General features: G+C 45.2%; 1 protein-coding gene across 9 annotated transcripts in view; it reads right to left on the bottom strand.

The window, feature by feature from the left end:
- Positions 1 to 18,574, bottom strand: part of RGL1 (ral guanine nucleotide dissociation stimulator like 1) — a 249,113-nt gene that overhangs the window by 7,309 nt on the left and 223,230 nt on the right. For 5 of the 9 annotated variants that reach the window (XM_045877303.3, XM_064594221.1, XM_045877302.3 and 2 more), the window contains 4 exons: positions 17,665 to 17,851; positions 13,354 to 13,608; positions 9,039 to 9,153; positions 2,742 to 5,199 (listed from right to left, as the gene is read on the bottom strand). In XM_045877303.3, the coding sequence (XP_045733259.1) occupies positions 5,012 to 5,199; positions 9,039 to 9,153; positions 13,354 to 13,608; positions 17,665 to 17,851 (745 nt within the window). In that variant the 3' untranslated portion in view covers positions 2,742 to 5,011. Of the gene's footprint in view, positions 1 to 2,741; positions 5,200 to 6,569; positions 8,426 to 9,038; positions 9,154 to 13,353; positions 13,609 to 17,664; positions 17,852 to 18,574 lie in introns of those variants that run through there. The other 4 variants (XR_010412302.1, XM_064594220.1, XM_064594217.1 and 1 more) reach the window with 2 other exon arrangements.

Here is an 18,574-nt window from a genome sequence, read left to right as displayed (position 1 = left end):
ATCAAGTCCCCCCCTGCGCAAGAGCCCAGATGTCTGTCCAGCCTCACCCAGGATGGGAAACATCAGGGGAGCCCCCCTCTGGACCACCGGGGGCTGCGAAGCTGGCCCCAGAATTGCTCCGACGTGAGATTTTATGAAAACGCCCATTCCAGAGGCAGCCAAGCTGAAGAAACTACAGGGAGGGACATAAAAATAAACCCAGCAAATTAAAAATATAGACAAAACCAATGCTCAGAGGCAATTCTTTGTTCTTTCCCCCCTTTTTGTGCAGCTCAGCTGGTGTCACCCAAGCGACCTGTTTCTTTTCTCACTAACATCTAACGTGTCTATCTCTGTCTGTCTCTCACACACAGAGCCCAATACACAATGGAGCTGGCAGCACTAACCCCAGATCTATGAAACCTCGTATATTGATTATTAGCTGATCAAACTTGATTCCTTGATGACATTTTGCTGGAGCCTTGCGTGTCAACGAGGATCACAAATATATGTCTGGGGGTGAGCTAACCGTCTCATTTAGAATGCTTCTCCCATTTTGAAAATGGTGCCTTGATTTTTTTTTTTAATGGCTGCAGCAATCCAGAAGTTTATTCACTTTTTAAAAAAGTTTGATTTACTGGTACCCTTTGTGTAAGAAATTGGAACTGTACCACAAACTGTTGCTTTGGGATTAAACAATGGTGGGAATAAAAATGATTGCTTCTGAGAAGCCTAAGATACAGGACTTGGGTACTGATAACTGGCTTACAGAGAGGCTGAGCCCAGTCCCAGTGCTCCTGGATGGCACCCAAGCCCTGGTCACATCCACTCCTCCTTTAACTCCTCATCCAGTTGGCTCTTCTTGCAGGAGACTCTTCCTCTGCACCCACCCCATCCCCCAGTTGTGGGGGGGGGGCCGCGCAAGTTCATGGATCAGCAATGGATTCCAGTCCTAGCTGGGGATCAAACTCTCAATGTCCTCCTGATCCTTACGGCTTTGCTTCCTCAGCTGTGAGATGGAATAATGCCCGGGAAAACAGGTAGCAGTGCTCTGAGCAGCCGCAGGATGTTCCTTGGAGACTTTAAAGAAACAACCAGATGCCCATCGAACCAAGACAGCTTGTGTGAATTCTCATCCTCAGAAGGCTGGGAATGGAGCCAACAGACTCACACTCCAGGCATTCTCTTCCATTCTATGACACTGTGAAGGAATATCTGCCAAGAGAGCCTCCTGGATTCGGTGCCAGCCCAGTGTGGCATGCACACAACGGGGTTCTGATAACTCAGAGCTTTGCCCCCTAACCTTGGGCTACTGACTCGACTGCTCTGGGCCTCGGCCCCCATATGTGTAATCTGAGGGGACTGACTGCAATTTATAAGATGGCTTCCAACTCTTAAGGAAATATGAAATTCACTGGATTCCTCAAACTGTTAGATAAGTGAATTGCTTCCTCAGTTTTCTGGGTAGGGATGCTGAGAAACCACACCAAATCCTGGATTTCAAAATCTGAGCCTACAAGAATTAAATTTGCCTGGTTTCTATTTCATCTCAGATGAAGGAGATGGAAGAGCGGCGAGATGGACGCTGCCCGGGTCCTGCAGCCACTGTGAGGGCAGAGCCCCTCCGGAGAGCTGCCCGATTTGCAATATACCATGACGGGACGAAGCATAAAACTGTCGTTAAGTTACTGAGGTTTCATGGTTTTTTACTTCAGCTCAACCAAACCTAGCCTAACCCATCCCCTCTTCCAGAAGTATTTTGTTCTCAGATTCTAGGGGAAACGGCAGCGCAAAGCACGATGGAAGTAACTTCTCATCGCGGAACTGGGGGTACCTGCTGTAACCAGTGCCACCGCGGCAGCATCTGGAGAACAGGAGGATTGGCGTCAGGGAAGCTTCTGGATGCCACAGGTATCAGGGATGGAGCAACACTGTCTGCCTCCTCATGGTCTTGTGCTACGTGATGGATTTGAAAAGGCTCCAAAGAAGGAAGTTTTAAGACACTATGTCTTTGGGCAGAAAGTAACCAAGCCCAGCTTCTAGACAGAGGCAAAACAAGGGGACCAGTTTTCTCGAATGATCTTAAAAAAAAATAGTCACCTAGCGCCAGAGATAGAAATCCCGTTTCTTTTTCCGGCCCCACCCCATATTATCAATGATTAAAACACCTAGTTGGCTCTCTCCAAAATCCCACAAGGGTCCAGAAAATTTGATGATTTGGATCCATTTAAGAATCCAGTGGACAATAATTCTGGAAACTTTTTGGAAATATGACGAAATGACAATAATGTGTCTCTGTTGAGGAAGTTGGACTGGTTCCGATTGTCTTTTGGGAAAACCTTCTTTCCTCCCTTCATAGAGGCTCTCCTGGCTTCTAGAGCACCACGGATGGTTTTCAAGAATTACACAGATGGTAGCAACTGCAGACCAGGGAAAAGGCTGTCAGAAAGGGGGCAAGTACTGCCCTGGATCCTAAGTTCAGGTTTCTCTTTAAGTGTCCCCCACCGCGTGACTCCTAAGCACAGCAATCTGGCAAGGCATCATGCCAGATTGCAGTTTCCTAAGGATGTCACTCTCTCCCCCAAATGCTCGTGACATCACCAGCGGAGAGGATCCCCTCCTAACTCCACTGGCTGTCCCTCTGCTCCCCCCAGCCGAGCCAGAGTGGGCTTGCGACAAGCTTACGGACACATCTGGATCCCAGAACCACCCGATGAATACTCCGGATGCGAACCCAGAACGCACCTGATGAATACTCCAGATACAATCCCTTGGGTCTGGCAGCACATGCCAACCAAGTCCCAAACCAGTTTATTAGTTTAACCAAAAGGTAAACAGACGATGGAGATGCAGAAAGACAAGCATGCGAGCAGCTAAAAGCATTACCCAGCTGTCCACCAGGAAACAAATTTAAGACATTGAAAGTGGCATTAAATAAATGAGGCTATGTTTTATCTACGTGGAATTTCCACTGTCTTTAAAAAAGGAAAATATATATATATATATATATATATTTTTTTTACATTGCAGTATATAAATCTAGACTCTACATATACAGTACAATACACCGGGCGAGCACACAGGCGCGACTCCTAGGTCTTCGCAGCCACAGCCTAAACCAGGCCAAGGGTCCTATAGTTTGCGACCCGCAAACCAAGTAATCCAGGCTGAGGACACATTTACTTCAATCTCCATGATGTCTAGCACCCCGGCCATCTCTCCTCCAAGCACAGAAGTACAAATCGGACGAGCCTTGCAAACTGAAGAAAGTGCTTTTCGACCAGCTGAAACCCAGTCGGTCTTCTAATGCACCGTCTGATCTCCTAGAAAGACCTAAAGGAAATGCGAGGCCTTCCTGGCTCATTCTTTGGTCCACTGCCACGCATCTCCAAACTTTCCCTGGTGTTTCTTGCAGATTTCATATGGCTATTTACATGACATAAGTCTCACGTAACCTTGGGGAGCTGTCTTAACAGGATTAGGGAAAAGGAAGAAAAAAAGCTTCATGTTACAATCTATACTTCGTATCTGGGTTGGTTCTTTTTATTTTTGGAATAAAAACTGGTATTTTGAGAATTTTTTTTTTTCTTAAAAAGGACATTCTGAAAGTGCTTCTTACACATGTCGATATCCCACATTATGGCTTTTTAGTTCAAACCACAGCACAGCTCAGGTTTGGAAGGGAGAGGGTGATGGTGTTCCTAGAGACAAAAATGTCATTTAACAGTAACACTGTGACAGCAAGTGTGGGGACCTGAAAAGAAAATGTTATTGATTCCCTCTGGAAGAAATGTACCTCGTTAGAAAGGGTTTAGATGGTCTATGGAGCCCCATTTCTTTCCCCGTGACTAGGCACAGTAATGCTGTAGAAGTTAGTAAGTCAAACAGGCCGCTGCTATGAGCAGGGAACATCTTCCAAGGGGCTACTGACAGAGCGCTCGCCATTCACAAAGCTCTCACAGGCTCAAAATGATCCACCAGAGTCCATCGCAGTAGGCATTTCTACACCTGAGGAACAAATTGCACGTAACGGAGAGGTACGAGGATCCAGATGGCGACAGACTCCAGACATACAGTTTTCCACGCAAAAGGCGGCGATCAGAAATGGCCACGAAGTAGAGGCATTCCGAGACAGGTAAGAGTCCGAGCGAGTCACCGTTCTTTCGTGCTTTTTTTTCCGGCTCAGAAGCTACCAAAGAGCATGGCTACTTGTGCAGCGATGGCTGTGGTCTGTTCGCTGGGGGGGCCGGGGGAACAGAAACACAGTGCCAGAAATCAAAATGGGCTTGTGTTGACTCCAGAGGTGTCGCGATGGCTGGACCGGCGGGTCAGACGGGCCTCCGAAGCTCCTCGTTGCCCTCCCTCCCCGGGGTTGCAGAGAGTGGCAGATGCGGGCAGAGGTCGAAAGCCCACTGGCTCATCCAAACCCTTTCGGAAGCGGCCTTTCATTCAGCCGTGGCCGTTCCGGCCTCTGCAGCGCAGGTGTTCTGGTGGCACTTGATGGAGAAGGGAATTCTTTCCCTTTATAAACGTGGTGGGACTTCGTATAATACTGGCACAAAGGACACTGTATTCCTAGGACTGATTCCATTTACTTGGAAGGTAGGAGACTCAGTTTTCAGTTCTTTCTATTTCCCTGTAAAGAGTGACCTCAACATCCCAGGCCATTGTGCAAATTCCTTTTTCCATAGTCCAGAATATCCCATAAGTCCCTCATATATTTATATATATATACACATACATCCCTAATATGTGTATACACATATATATATATTTATAAAAGTGGGTAATTTTGCATTTCAGTCTCAAATAGGTCAAAGAGAATCGGTGAAACCTTCATCCATTTCCTTGTCAAACTCATCCCCGATTTCCCCACAATGCCCATCTTGGTGTCTTGCACACCAGAGGTACTCAGTAAGTATCTGTTGACTTCACCAACGATCCTCTAACACTGGATGGTCGTTGCAATCACCACGGCCTGCTCTCAGCCCCACTCTGCGTTTGGCCAGCGAGGGGCCACCGGTCCCTCCGTTCAGAGGGTGATTTTGCTGTGCCTGCTGTTCCAGCAGCCCCGTTTAGCTGTCCTGGGCAGTGTCAAGCTGGTCCGGCTACGCAATTTCACTTGTTCTTCCATGGAGTTCTTTTTGCGCAAAATGAAGTCAAAGTTCACTTGGCTGTTCATGGCATAAAAGACGTTGGCCGAGTCCGGGATCACGAGTTCTGAAAGAGATCAGGAGAGGGAAGGCAGTCAGCTGGTGTAGGTCAGCCCAGCACTGACCATGGCAGGTGGAGATTTTGTCCAGCCACAAGGCAGGGGCTCTGGCCCCGTGTCCCTGGGATGTGAACGGAACCAGGCAATGACTACCACCCCCCCCAAAGTTGGCTCGCTCGACTCCTCAACCCCAATTTTTAAAAATGAAGTGCAAATACGACCTTAGAAATTTGACCCATGAACTAAATGTTCAACTGCAGACTATTCTAGCTAGAAGAAAGTGCAGTGGAAAACAAAGGCCAAGCGACGTGGAAGGACACTCCCAGCATCGCAGCCAGGCAATGGCAGAACCGGGACTCCAACCCAGTGTCCTTCCTCCCACGGTCCACTTGCTACTCCAGCATGCAGCCTTTCTCAGATACTGAGAGACTCCAATGACATGGGGGAGAAAAGAAAAATCTACGGTTTTTCCAGAACTTTCTACTTGGAATATTGAAATATTTGTTGAAGTAATCCCAAATCAAACCAGTTTAATACTGAACACCATCCAAATAAGAATGTGTATATCTGTTAACATTTAAAGTGTATCTACTTCAGTGATTCCCAACCAGATAGCCACAATTTCTGAACAAGGACAATGCCAAGTATAAGATGAAATCATCAGGCAAAGTTATTTTAATTCATTTTTACATTTTAAAAGAAGGTATATACTATTTAGCACTCAGGGGTAATGGGTATCTAAGGAAACCAAATGGGGGATAAAAGAGGTGAGATGGGCAAGTCTACATCGGTGACAGTGGAGCGGGGGGGGCCATCAGCAGAGGCATCTGCTTGCGGGTTCAGTGAGGCTGATGTTAACTTCAAACACGGGCATTCTTTTTTTTTTTTTTTTTGCTTTTTTTTTTTTATTCTTATGTTAATCCCCATACATTACATCATTAGTTTTAGATGAAGTGTTCCATGATTCATTGTTTGTGCATAACACCCAGTGCTCCATGCAGAATGTGCCCTCCTCAATACCCACCACCAGGCTAACCCATCCTCCCACCCCCCTCCCCTCCAGAACCCTGTTTGTTTTTCAGAGTCCATCGTCTCTCATGGTTCGTCTACCCCTCCGATTTCCCCCGCTTCATTCTTCCCCTCCTGCTACCTTCTTCTTCTTCTTCTTCTTTTTTCTTAACATATATTGCATTATTTGTTTCAGAGGTACAGATCTGAGATTCAACAGTCTTGCACAATTCACAGCGCTTACCAGAGCACATACCCTCCCCAGTGTCTATCACCCAGTCACCCCATCCCTCCCACCCCACCCCCCACTCCAACAACACTCAGTTTGTTTCCTGCAATTAAGAATTCCTCATATCAGTGAGATCATATGATACATGTCTTTCTCTGTTTGACTTATTTCACTCAATATAATACCCTCCAGTTCCATCCACGTCGTTGCAAATGGCAAGATCTCATTCCTTTTGATGGCTGCATAATATTCCATTGTATATATATACCACATCTTCTTTATCCATTCATCTGTCCATGGACATCTTGGCTCTTTCCACAGTTTGGCTATTGTGGACATTGCTGCTATAAACATCGGGGTGCATGTACCCCTTCGGATCCCTACATTTGTACCTTTGGGGTAAATACCCAGTAGTGCTATTGCTGGATCATATGGTAGCTCTATTTTCAACTTTTTGAGGAACCTCCATACTGTTTTCCAGAGTGGCTGCACCAGCTTGCATTCCCACCAACAATGGAGGAGGGTCCCCTTTCTCCGCATCCCAGCCAACATCTGTCGTTTCCTGACTTGTTAATTTTAGCCATTCTGATGGTGTGAGGTGGTATCTCATTGAGGTTTTGATTTGGATTTCCCTGATGCCGAGCGATATTGAGCACTTTTTCATGAAACACGGGCATTCTATAGCAGGACTGATGCAATCAGGTTCTCAGTGACTCTAGTACATTTTGCACAAATGTTCCACAAAGAATAACTCCCTTAAAGTGTCCCCAATCTCCTGCCCACAGATCCCTGGGTAAGTAATAATTCACCTCACAGCGACATGTCACTTAGCATACCTCCAAAGTACTTGTGGGCACCTTATCTCTTGTTATCCTCACAACCACCCTGTGATGTGTGGAGCTCTAGTAGGGTACTGCCTCCTTTTCACTGAGGCCCAAGGCCCGAGGAGGTCAAGCAGCCCACCTAAGACCACCCAAGTGGTGAAGAGAGCTGGGCCCAGACTACACCTCGGGGCTCCTGGTTCTTCAGAATCACCGGCCTCACCTTAGCGTTGTTTTGTGGGCAACATGGTCAAACTCAAGAGACCACGCTTTAGGCCTAGAATTTTAACTGTAACAACAATAAAAGATATAACTGACAGGGGTTTGCCCCTCAACTGAGGGCTCAGCTGAACGAATGAGCAAACTCCCAAGAGGTAATTGAAAAATAATCTCCTCAGGGGCTACAGCTTTTCATCTCTAGGAAAAGATACAGCCACTCTTCTCTGGGCCCAAGTTATAGTCCTGGGTGATCTGTTGGCCAAATGGAGTGTGAATAGCTGCTCCCTTCTCATATCCCCAACTTATATAATCCTTCTTTTCGTGATAGGGCAGCTGCTTGTTAGTGAATAGCCCTATTAAGATGCTTGAATCGGTTAGTGTTGGGTCTATCGGCAGATAGGGTTGGCCTCAGTCAACAACTGCACTTGGAAAGAGACTTAGTGTGACTGAGTTTCTGTGATGTGACAGGGTCCAGAGAAGTCACCTACCAGCCTGTCTCCTCCTCTCAACAAATACAATCCCAATTCAAACCAGCAAAATATAGATACATTTCGGGTGAGTATTTTCCCAGCGTTTTCATAAAAGGAATTTCTGCGAAGAGTGGGTTCCTAGGCATCCTGAAGTACGATCACCAGTTCTTTGCCTCAGTAATTGTGAGGTAAAGAGTCTTCAGATTCTAGGAGCACGTGGGTGGCTCAGTCAGGTAAGCGTCTGCCTTCAGCTCAGGTCATGATCTCAGGGTCCTGGGATCGAGCCCCCCATCAGGCTCCCTGATCAGCGGGAAGCCTGCTTCTCCCTCTCCCTCTGCCTCTCTCTCACTCAAATAAATAAATAAATAAAATCTTTTTAAAAAAAAAGTCTTCAGATTCTGGAGTGAGAAGCTTTTGCTACTTGAAGATCAATCATGAATAAAGATAAACTGAAAGATGAGCCTAGAAGCCTCTTGCACATGATTCACTGAAAAAATGAGAAATTATTACAAGGACTGCTATGTTTCAGATGCACATACAACTTAGACATACATTATTGGGTAAAGGAGGTGCGTGGCCATCTGCAAAGACCCAACAGAACCACCTCCCTCCCACCTTCTGACACAGGGCGAGACCTCTTCCTAGAAGAATGCTTGATACACAGTTTACAGAGAATGGGCAGGAGGGTGCTCAGCAAAACTGTAGAAAAGACAGGGTTGTGGCGGGGGTAGCTTGAGATGCTTCACTCTACGAGTGAGGTGATGGCATGCGTCCCCCACACAACACCACTCTTGCACAGTTAAAAACCCCTACTTGGTTCCATAAAAAAAACCCAAAAAACACAAAAAGGGGTGCCTGGGTGGCTCAGTCAGTTAAGCGTCTGCCTTTGGCTCAGGTCATGGTCCCAGGGTCCTGGGATCGAGCCCCGCATCGGGCTCCCGGCTCCTCGGGAAGCCTGCTTCTCCCTCTCCCTCTGCCCCTCCCTTGTGCTCTCTCTCTCTCAAATAAATAAAATCTTTAAAAACCCCACAAAAACATTGCATTCATTTTCTAACTTCTAAAACCAGGGTAACCTGCCACGAGAAGCAGCACATACCCACCTTTGCCCTCCGAGATGACCTGCACCAGCTCGTACTCCTCGGCTGGGTCTGCGTCCAGATTGTGCTTCAGCATTGCCCTCTGGATCACGGCAGGGGTTTTGTCCTGGCTTGTCAACTGCAAAGACAACAGATGGGTCTCTAAGTATTTCACCTCATGTTTCCTGAAAGAGTTCTCTCGACCCTCCTCTTTTTGCTGCCTTGTGCCTTTTGGGGAGTAATGGCCCAGTGGAATGAGAACAGGACCAGGAGCCAGAACTCCTGGGCTCTAGTTCTGGTTCCACCCTTAGTAGCCAAATGATGATGGGCTACCTACTCTCTCAGATCAAGTGTCTTCTCTTAGTGAAATAGAACATGTGCCTTGCCTATCTCCTCCATATGGGTTGAGGTTCCAGTGTGGGGAAAAAGAGGAGGGTATGGTGAGGAAATGCATAGGATTTTGGTCCTGGGCCAAAATTAGCCTTACCTGTTGAGCACCGGTCACAACCTGTGGGTTAGAAATGGTCACAGTTCTGCGCAATGACCATTTCAAAAAGCACAAGGGACTCCATGACCCCGCAATCTCGCTCATAGGTATTTACCAAGAGAAATGAAAACCCACGTCCACAAAAGGACTTCTACTACAGAAATGTTCACAGCAGATTCGTTCGTAAAAGCCCCAAACTGGAATCAACCCGAATCTCCCTCAACAGGAGAGAACAGGGGAATGGACAAAGAGACTATAATACATTCCTGATAGAACACAACTTAGCCGATATAAACTAAGAACTGACATACGCAACAATGTGGATGGATCTCAAAAGCATCATGTTGAGCAAAAAAAAAAAAAAAAAAAAAAGACCCAAAAGATTACATGCTGCAGGAGTCTATTCTTTGAAAAACAGGTCACGCTCATCTATAGTGTTAGAAAACTAACAACAAACCTGACCCTTCATTAAGGTTAGGGGGGGAATTGATTGGAAGGGGCACAGGGAATTTTGAGGGGAGATGGAAAATGTTCTTTATCGAGATTTGGGGTGGGAGTTACACAGATATACTAGAACTAAACACTTAAGATCTGTGTATGTAATCTATGTAAATTAGGCTTCAATAAAAATCAGCTTCTAAATGTTTAAAAATAATAAATCTAACATTTTGTTAGTGCAAGTAAAGGTCCTCCTCACCTCCAGTTCTGACTTTCTCCTCTTGATCCCTGCACATCAGCCAACTATCTGGAGGATGCTCAGGGCAAGGCGAAAAGAAGGCTGACTTTTATACCATCTCTTGAGTGATTTCTTTACATTAGAATGAATGCAAAAGAAAACACAGATTACTGTTCTCATCGGGGGTAAGAGGACAGAGAAAGGAGGAAAAGGAAGAGGAGAGGAAGAACATCCTCCAAGAAACTGTCCTTGAGGGCCCGAAGGTGACAGGGCCTAGATGTCTCCCTTTGGCAGGTAAGCGTCTGCCTTCAGCTCAGGTCATGATTTGGGGTTTGTGATGCAGTAAACAACATGCATTACAGTGGGGTCCTTGTAAGCAACCAAGACCTTTTTCATTTGTCTATTACCTAAACATCCGGAGTACTCATTTCCAAGGGAGAAACAGATGCACACAAAATTTGGAAAGAGGAAATATGTGTTTTGAGAGTCTAAAGAAAATACTCCCACAGCCAGATCAAAGCGGACCGGAAGCATGAAGCTAAAGAGAAAGGATCCCACTCCAGGGATCTCTTTCGGGCTAAGGTGACTCATGTTAGGCTAAGTTGTCAACTTTAAACCTACCTAAGGAGAAAGCCAGGCTACCCTTATTTTCTTGACCTTAAGCTTCCCCAGGTGTGTCCAATCGAGTGGGATATGGCCAAGGGCTTTCCTGGGGTGTTTATTCCTCTGTCCCATCAAAGGTACCGAGTGCGGTGGAGGATCACAATTAGTATCAACAGCTCACATACGGAACCAGCACCATCCAGTAGATAGACATAATGAAAGCCTCGTTTCTAATTGTGTCTAGTAGCCATATTAAAAAAGTATTTTTAGAAGGGAAATCAATTTATTTTTATTTTTTATTTTTTTTAAGATTTTATTTATTTATTTGAGAGAGAGAGAATGAGAGACAGAGAGCATGAGAGGGAGGAGGGTCAGAGGGAGAAGCAGACCCCCAGCTGAGCAGGGAGCCCGATGCGGGACTCGATCCCGGGACTCCAGGATCATGACCTGAGCTGAAGGCAGTCGCTTAACCAACTGAGCCACCCAGGCGCCCGAAGGGAAATCAATTTTAATAATATATTTTATTTAATCCGATACATCCAAACTATTATTTCAGCATATAATCCAGACAAAAATTGCCAATGAGAAATTCTTTCTTTCTTTTGTACTAAGTATATTTTACACTCAGGGCACATCTCAATTTGGACTATTCCCATTTTAAATGCTCAACTGCCACACGTGCCCGGTGGCTAGTGTACGGAGGGTGCAGTATCAAGTGACGCTGGGGTGTCACCTTCATGGACCTTAAATACAGAAGGCAAGGAATTCCCTGTGCCTCTTCCCTGAGCTTCGCTTCTAATCCCACAGGTTAGCTTGGCCTGTTTTTGAAAGGGAAGACTGCTGCAGCATGTAATCCTTTGTCTGGGTTCTTTAGCTCAACATGGTGTTTTAGAGACCCATCCCCATAGTTGCACATGTCAGCTCTTCACTTTCACTTCAGAGACACCGAAGAGTTACAAGGTGGGTCTTGCTTCTCTGGCCAGCACATGTAAGAGAAGCCATGTGAGGAAGCCCATGGAGGACACAATACTAACATCGGTGACATCGGTTCCCGGTGGTTCTCCCACCTCTCTCTCGCTCCCTGTGTGGCCCTGTCCACCCAATGGGCCGATGACTCCCTCCCAGTATTTGACCCCAGAACCAGCCTGGCACCAACAGGGCTTCTGCCCATCTATTAGACAATGCCAGCTGGATGTCCCACTGGTCCCTCCAATTTTAGCACCCTCAAACCCCCCTTTTCAGGCAGTTCATACCTCACTTAATAGGACCACCAACCACCAAGCTGCCTGGACAGCCTTCAGTTTTCCCTCTTCCTCATCCCCCACCACAGTAACATGAAGTTGATGACTAAACAATTACGCCTCATAAAAATCTTTCAAAAATCCATCTTGTCTCCAGCCACATGACCGTCATTCAAGCCCTTATCATCCTCCACAAGGACTATGATAACAGCTTCTTATCTCGCTTCTTCGCTTTCAATCTACCCCCACACCCCAGCACCATCTCCACAATGTCAGCTACTTTTTCCAGTGAACAAATCTGATGACAACTTAAAAGCCTTCAGCGAGATGCTACTGCCTGTAGGACATAAACTCCTTCATGAGGGCTGCAGGCCCTTTACAATCTGGTCTCACTTCTACTAGAGAATTCAGTACACTTTCAATAATGCTTTATGATCTCCCTTTTGATTATAAGTTCCTCAAAGACAGAAATGCCCCACTCATCTCCCCATCCACAAAGCCTGGCCCAGTGACTAGCACACAACTAATGTTCAAGAAGTATTTTGTTGATTTGATGAATTACATAGGAAAGCTTTCCTTTGGAATGTGAGAAGACAGTGAGTGCCTCCATATTACTTATGTCATATTCAGAGCTGAGCTTGTAAGCTCTTAGTGCATCCCCCAAGAAGGCGAGTGATGAAAATGAGGGAAGATAGAGAATTAGCTGTGGGATTCGCTGCCAACGAGAACATGCTCTTTAATACGTGACATGTCCTTTAAACGAAGGAGTCTCTTCCTGTGACGACACTCCCAAGGTTATTACCAGGAGAGGCTCTGAATGCACTCCAAAAAGCTTGCCATTAATTCCAAACATTTTTGAGATTGTGTCACAAACACGGTTTTTACAAGAAGCGCAAAAAGGTCAGTCTTGTGGACTCAAACTGCACTTCCAGCTCCATCATTCACCTTACTAAGTTTGATTCCAAATGACGAAAGGAGAAAAATGTGGGAGCACAGAGTTGACTGTTGAGAACGCATGGGAATTCATGATAAACGCAGACATGGGATTCCCCAGGAAGACTTCCGATGCAGGAGTGGCATCTTCCCTGGAATACATTTCTACACTCATTCAAATTGATCGTTTTGAAAAAAGCAACACTGACCGGGATGAGTAAGTCTTAGCAAATTTTAAGATGTGAAAATTGTATCTTATGGGCACTGCTGGTATGAAGATTTTTTTTTTTATATATATATATATATAAATCCATTACTGGCATCTACCCAGGGAGATTTGCGTGTGTATTCAGTCTGGGCGAATGCGTAAGCATTCGGGTGTGGGTCTGAGTGCCTTACCATGATGCTCTTGTACATGTTCCCATTGTTGTCCTCGACACTGATGCGGATTATGCAGGTGTCTTCATTCTGTTGGTTGTAAACGGGAGGCAGCACTGTCGAGGTAATGGATGTCACAGAGACAGAGCGCTTGTGGATTTTAGGGTTGTTGTTGCAGGATGGAGGGGAGGAGAGGGGGTTCATTAAGGACGACATCCCTGAGGAAGCTGTGTCCATGGAATGGATGGAGGAACATGATGAGGAAGACTCAGAGAGCTGAAAGAGCAAACATACCCCAGAAGAAAACATTAGTGTTAGAACCTTGGCCAATGGGGTGCCTCACGACTGTCAAAGCAGAGGTAGATGCTAACTGAGGTGAATAAACATCCGTTACTTCCTCCCTAAGAGCCCACAGCACACACGGATCTTGTCCCTGGTGCAAGCACCCTTTTGGCAGATGCTTATTAGCGACTCCATACTTGCCCTGGTCCCTCGCATCCAGGTCTCGTAATTCCCCCGTATTTAGCTGCTTTTAAGGAAGTGGCCAGCAGATGGCAGCAAATACCAGAAACCAGAGGCAATATGGACTCCGGGAGGAAGTCGGAAGCTTCAGGGCTGGAGGAAAGCCTTACTTACCAAGAGTTTATCCAGTCCTACTGCCCTGAGTGGGAACGCCGCTTAACAAGCCCAACCAAGATCATTCCTATCCTGGCTCTACTTCACAATCAGATTATGTAGCAGGAGAGAAATGTCTGTACTTTTAGAAGGTTCTAAGATAAGGACCACAGATTATACAGCTCTGCATGGACTATTAGTCCTAGAAAGGCTCCTGCGCATCACCCAGCCCCAGTGGCACTCTACAGCTGAGGAACCCGAGGCCAAAGAAAAAACCGTTGGCAGCACCACCATGACACGCTCCCGAGTTCCCTGACTCCCACGGCCAGGTTCATAGGGCGGGCACCCAGCCAAGGCTCAGTCTAAAGTTGATGGGAAGTGGTAAATGAACACAGTACATCACTACCTTGGTGTCAGTTAGCACTGCGATGTTTGTGATGAGCTTTCATATTTCTCATCTCATGTTGCTCTCACAACTATCTTGTGAACAAAATACAGAGCATGATAAAGGGAAAGAAGACTCAGAGAAATACAGTGACTTGCCCAAAGGGAACACAACCTTTGAGCAGGTTCCATCACTTTCTACATTTGCTTCTAGAACCAACTATATACATTTTCACGTCCTATATCAAGGACAATTAAGGAATGAGGTGCTATAGTTCATGTGTTTTCCGATTAACTACATAGTTACCATAAACAATATAAAATTAATTACCAAGGAAATAGGAGGTCCAAAACTCAGCAGATTGTGTTAAAAAAAAAGTCATTAAATGGAATCATTTTAAATATCAATTCTTGCTGTTGAAAATTACAAATAATTTCTCATAGTGTGTGAAGCTAAATTATACCACATTAATCCTATCAAATATTTTGGAAGTCATTTAAAAAATAAATAACATACAAATGTCTCTCATACCTGTCTGCCTTTCCATGGAAACAGAACAGAAATTTAGCATTCTGATTCTCTAGCTTCCAAGTAAAATGGAGTTTACTCTATTTTATTTCCTATGGACTTCTTCCTATGGCATAACTATACAGGAAATTCCACTGTATGATTAGTTTAATTAGAACCAGCAAGCTGATTTGACCTCCCTAACTGTGGCTCTATCACAGTATGGTTTAGTAACATTTTTGGTCTATTTTTGCAAGTGAATCAACTTTGTAGCTCAATCTGGGGGCTGATGGTGCAGTTTTAATAGCATCACTTTGCTTGAAGGTGCGCCACACAGTAGTGAAGACGGTCCATTTTCCAATTATTGGTTCAATTCTTTCACCTCCTTTTTCTCTATATAAATCCTTTTCCCTCTGTTAGATTTTCCCTAATTTTAATGACTTCTATGATTAAGATAAACTGTTGTAGATGCCTGGGTTATAGCAGCTTTAAATGGACCACCTGATGAAGCCCAGTTCTTACTGATAATTTACTATGAGGAGCAAGTGTGAAAATAAATGTTTAGAGGGTGCCTGGACAGCTTAGTCCGTTAAGCGTCTGCCTTCGGCTCAGGTCACAATCCCGGGATCCTGGGATTGAGTCCCACATCAGGCTCCCTGCTCAGCTTCTCCCTCTCCCTCTGCCCCTCCCCCTGTTTGTGCTCTCTCTCTAATAAATAAATAAAATCTTTTAAAAACAGAAAGAAAATAAATGTTTAGAAATCATGATCAGGGGGTTGAAGAAAAAGGAATGCAAAGTCTACTTCACTGAAAAGAGCAACCTCAAGGAGTACCCCTGGGAAAGGCACGGGAGGATCCAGAGTAGGGAGAGACTAGGGAGGTCATCCAGGTCCCGCTATGCAGTGAGCAAGGGGAACCGAAGCCTCTCCAGTTGACATTCAGGAAGACTGTAGCCCAGCAACTACTTGCATCCAAGTCAATGATTCAGCTTTAAACCTAGAGAAATTCCTGACTCTGAAAGGTTCATCAGAAGAATAAAAATTCATGACTTGTGTAAGAAATTGAAGCACCCATGTGATAAGGGAGGAGACAAAAAGGATACAGCAAGGGGTGTGCAAATGACACACACTGGGCTTCTGGGTAGTTTTCAAAGGCTCGGTCAGGACCTGTGCACACATCCAATGCACCAACAGCTGTGAGGGTGAGTCCATCCCTCCCTGGACAGGGAGGAATCCCCCAAAGATGTGTGCAAGACCTCTCTTGTCACTTGTGTACGATGTCTACCATTAGAAAAGGGGGCTACAAAGCATAAGAACCTGTCAACAGGTGAATAATGAGACTTCATCCAGATTTTAAACAAATTCAATGCTGCATGTCAAGTCATAGAGAATGATTATATCGCTGATTTAGGAAATATGCCTGAGAAAACAGAGAACAGACTCATAGGAGTTTGCAGAGCTTTTCCTTCAATGTTTGGAGGATGTGTCTCTGGATTTCCAAGTAGAAAGGTAAGAAATCCAGCAGGGGCAGCACCTGAGACATCTCAGCCTGGTGACTCCTGAGTAAGATGTGGTCCATCCTGGGTTGGCTACACTATGACAAGGTCACTTGAAGGTTTCCATACTGCTGTTGTTGTTTGTAACACAATGTGAAACCGTACACCGAAACCTTAAAGAATGGCAGATACAAACAAGATGGAGGAATTCTTCCCAACACTCCACCTCATTGGCCTACAGATAAGCTAAAGACAAGCAAGTCTGGCTGGCCAAAAATCTCCCCCAAATGGTGCAAATTCTAGTCACGTCACAGTTGACATCTCTAACCCAAGCTTCTTGACCAACAGATTGAAGCAGATGTATTAAGATGTACAGAAGATTAAGACAAATGATTAAGATGTACAGAAGATTAAGACAAATCTTGTTTCCTTGTTATTTCTTTATGAAACCATGGAACATGGAAACTCTCTATGGGAATGGGAATTCTTTTATCACCTCTCATCACTTTCTCTTTTCTGGGACATGGCAGATTGTATAATTGCTACCAATTCTTGATTCTCCTCAGCATCCATGCCCTTTGCCCTGTGACTCCACAGTTCCTCCCATTGGAAGGGGTTCCCTGCCTCATTTATTTAGATAAGATTTGGCCACATGATTTGCTTTGGGCAATGGAATGTTGGTGGGTATGACTGAAGTAGAGGCTTGATACATACTTGGGGGGTCGGGCTTGCTCTCCTGCTCATTTGTCTTAGCATACTAACAGCATGGCCTGGGGAGCCTCATTATTCCAAGAATGAGAGGCAGGGAAAGCACACTTGGACCAAATCCATGACTTAGGGCCAAGCCCAACCTACATCAACCAACCTACAGATGCATGAGAGAGAATAAGTGGTTGTTGTTTTAAGTCACTGAGTTTAGGAGTGGTTTGCTATGTAAGATTACTGCGGTAAAAGCATGGCTAAGACAAGGTATGACACCAAGAGGTTGACACATCTCTGCCTCTTGACTTTTCACTCCTTCTAAGAAAATCCAATGCCTCCTAAATAAAGCATACCTCATGTTACAGGCCACAACCCTTCAGTCACCATTGGATGTGGGTCCAGAACAATATTTTCAAGGCCAGATGAATAAACCAACATGCTCATTGTTTTTAGACCTGTCTCTATAAGGAATGGGTCCCCAGACTGAATTCTGCTTTGACAGCTCTTATAAACATGACTTTCAAAACACTGTAGAGTGATAAACTTGAAAACAGACATTCTCATGTGGCAAACACTAAACTATGTCAGGTGTCTACATTGGGAATTATGGGAAGGGAATAAGCATATACCTTTTTTTGAGGCTCATCAGGTGTGTCCATGGGCGTGATAGAGCCCTCCTCAGCCTCTGAGTGGTTTGACTCGCAGGATGACACACTGACAGAGTCCATGCTTTCGCCAGAGCTCCCACTGGCAGTGGACTTGGGCTGCTCTTTGGTGGGAGTGCTACTGGTAATGATGTCCGACCCCAGAAACAGTCTGCAAGAAACATAATGCCAGGCATTTGGGCTCTTACAAATCTGGAATCCATGATTAAGCAAATGTTTTGTGTTAATTAGCCCCTTAGCTGCTTTGTCAATCTTGCATGCCCTGTCATCACTGGACAATGTTTCCTATAAAGTGTCTTACAGATCATAGTAAACATCTTATCCAAATAGGTAATTTCCAGCCTCAAAGAACACACAGACTGCTTAGCTGAATGAGACGCCATAGTAATCTGAGGTCCTTCTAGATCAACAGTTCTTTATTTTTTAACATGCTACAGACCACTTTGGCAGGATCAAAATACTGTTGCTGTGTCCCCTATCACTTCCCACCATAAAATGAACTACGAATGAGGCTAAGGAAGAAGGCTGGCTCCGCTTTGGTCAAGAAACCAAAGAGAAGGGGTGCCTGGGTGGCTCAGTCGGTTAAGCATCTGCCTTCAGCTCAGGTCATGATCCCAGGGTCCTGGGATCGAGCCCCGCATCGGGCTCCCTGCTCAGCGGGAAGCCTGCTTCTCCTCTCCCACTCCCCCTGCTTGTGTTCCTTCTCTCGCTGTGTCTCTCTCTGTCAAATAAATAAATAAAAAATCTTAAAAAAAAAAAAAAAGAAACCAAAGAGGACAACTTCTGTTTCCAAACATTGGGTGAACTACAGGAAGCTAAACCACTTCACTATAAAACAACTAGAAAAGAAACATTAAAAACTCTTTTTAAAGTT

Source organism: Mirounga angustirostris, unplaced genomic scaffold, assembly GCF_029215605.1.
Source record: "Mirounga angustirostris isolate CCGP_5_RB_7025 unplaced genomic scaffold, mMirAng1.0.hap1 SCAF_6, whole genome shotgun sequence".
Taxonomy (NCBI): domain Eukaryota; kingdom Metazoa; phylum Chordata; class Mammalia; order Carnivora; family Phocidae; genus Mirounga; species Mirounga angustirostris.
This window is presented reverse-complemented; position numbering and strand designations above follow the sequence as displayed.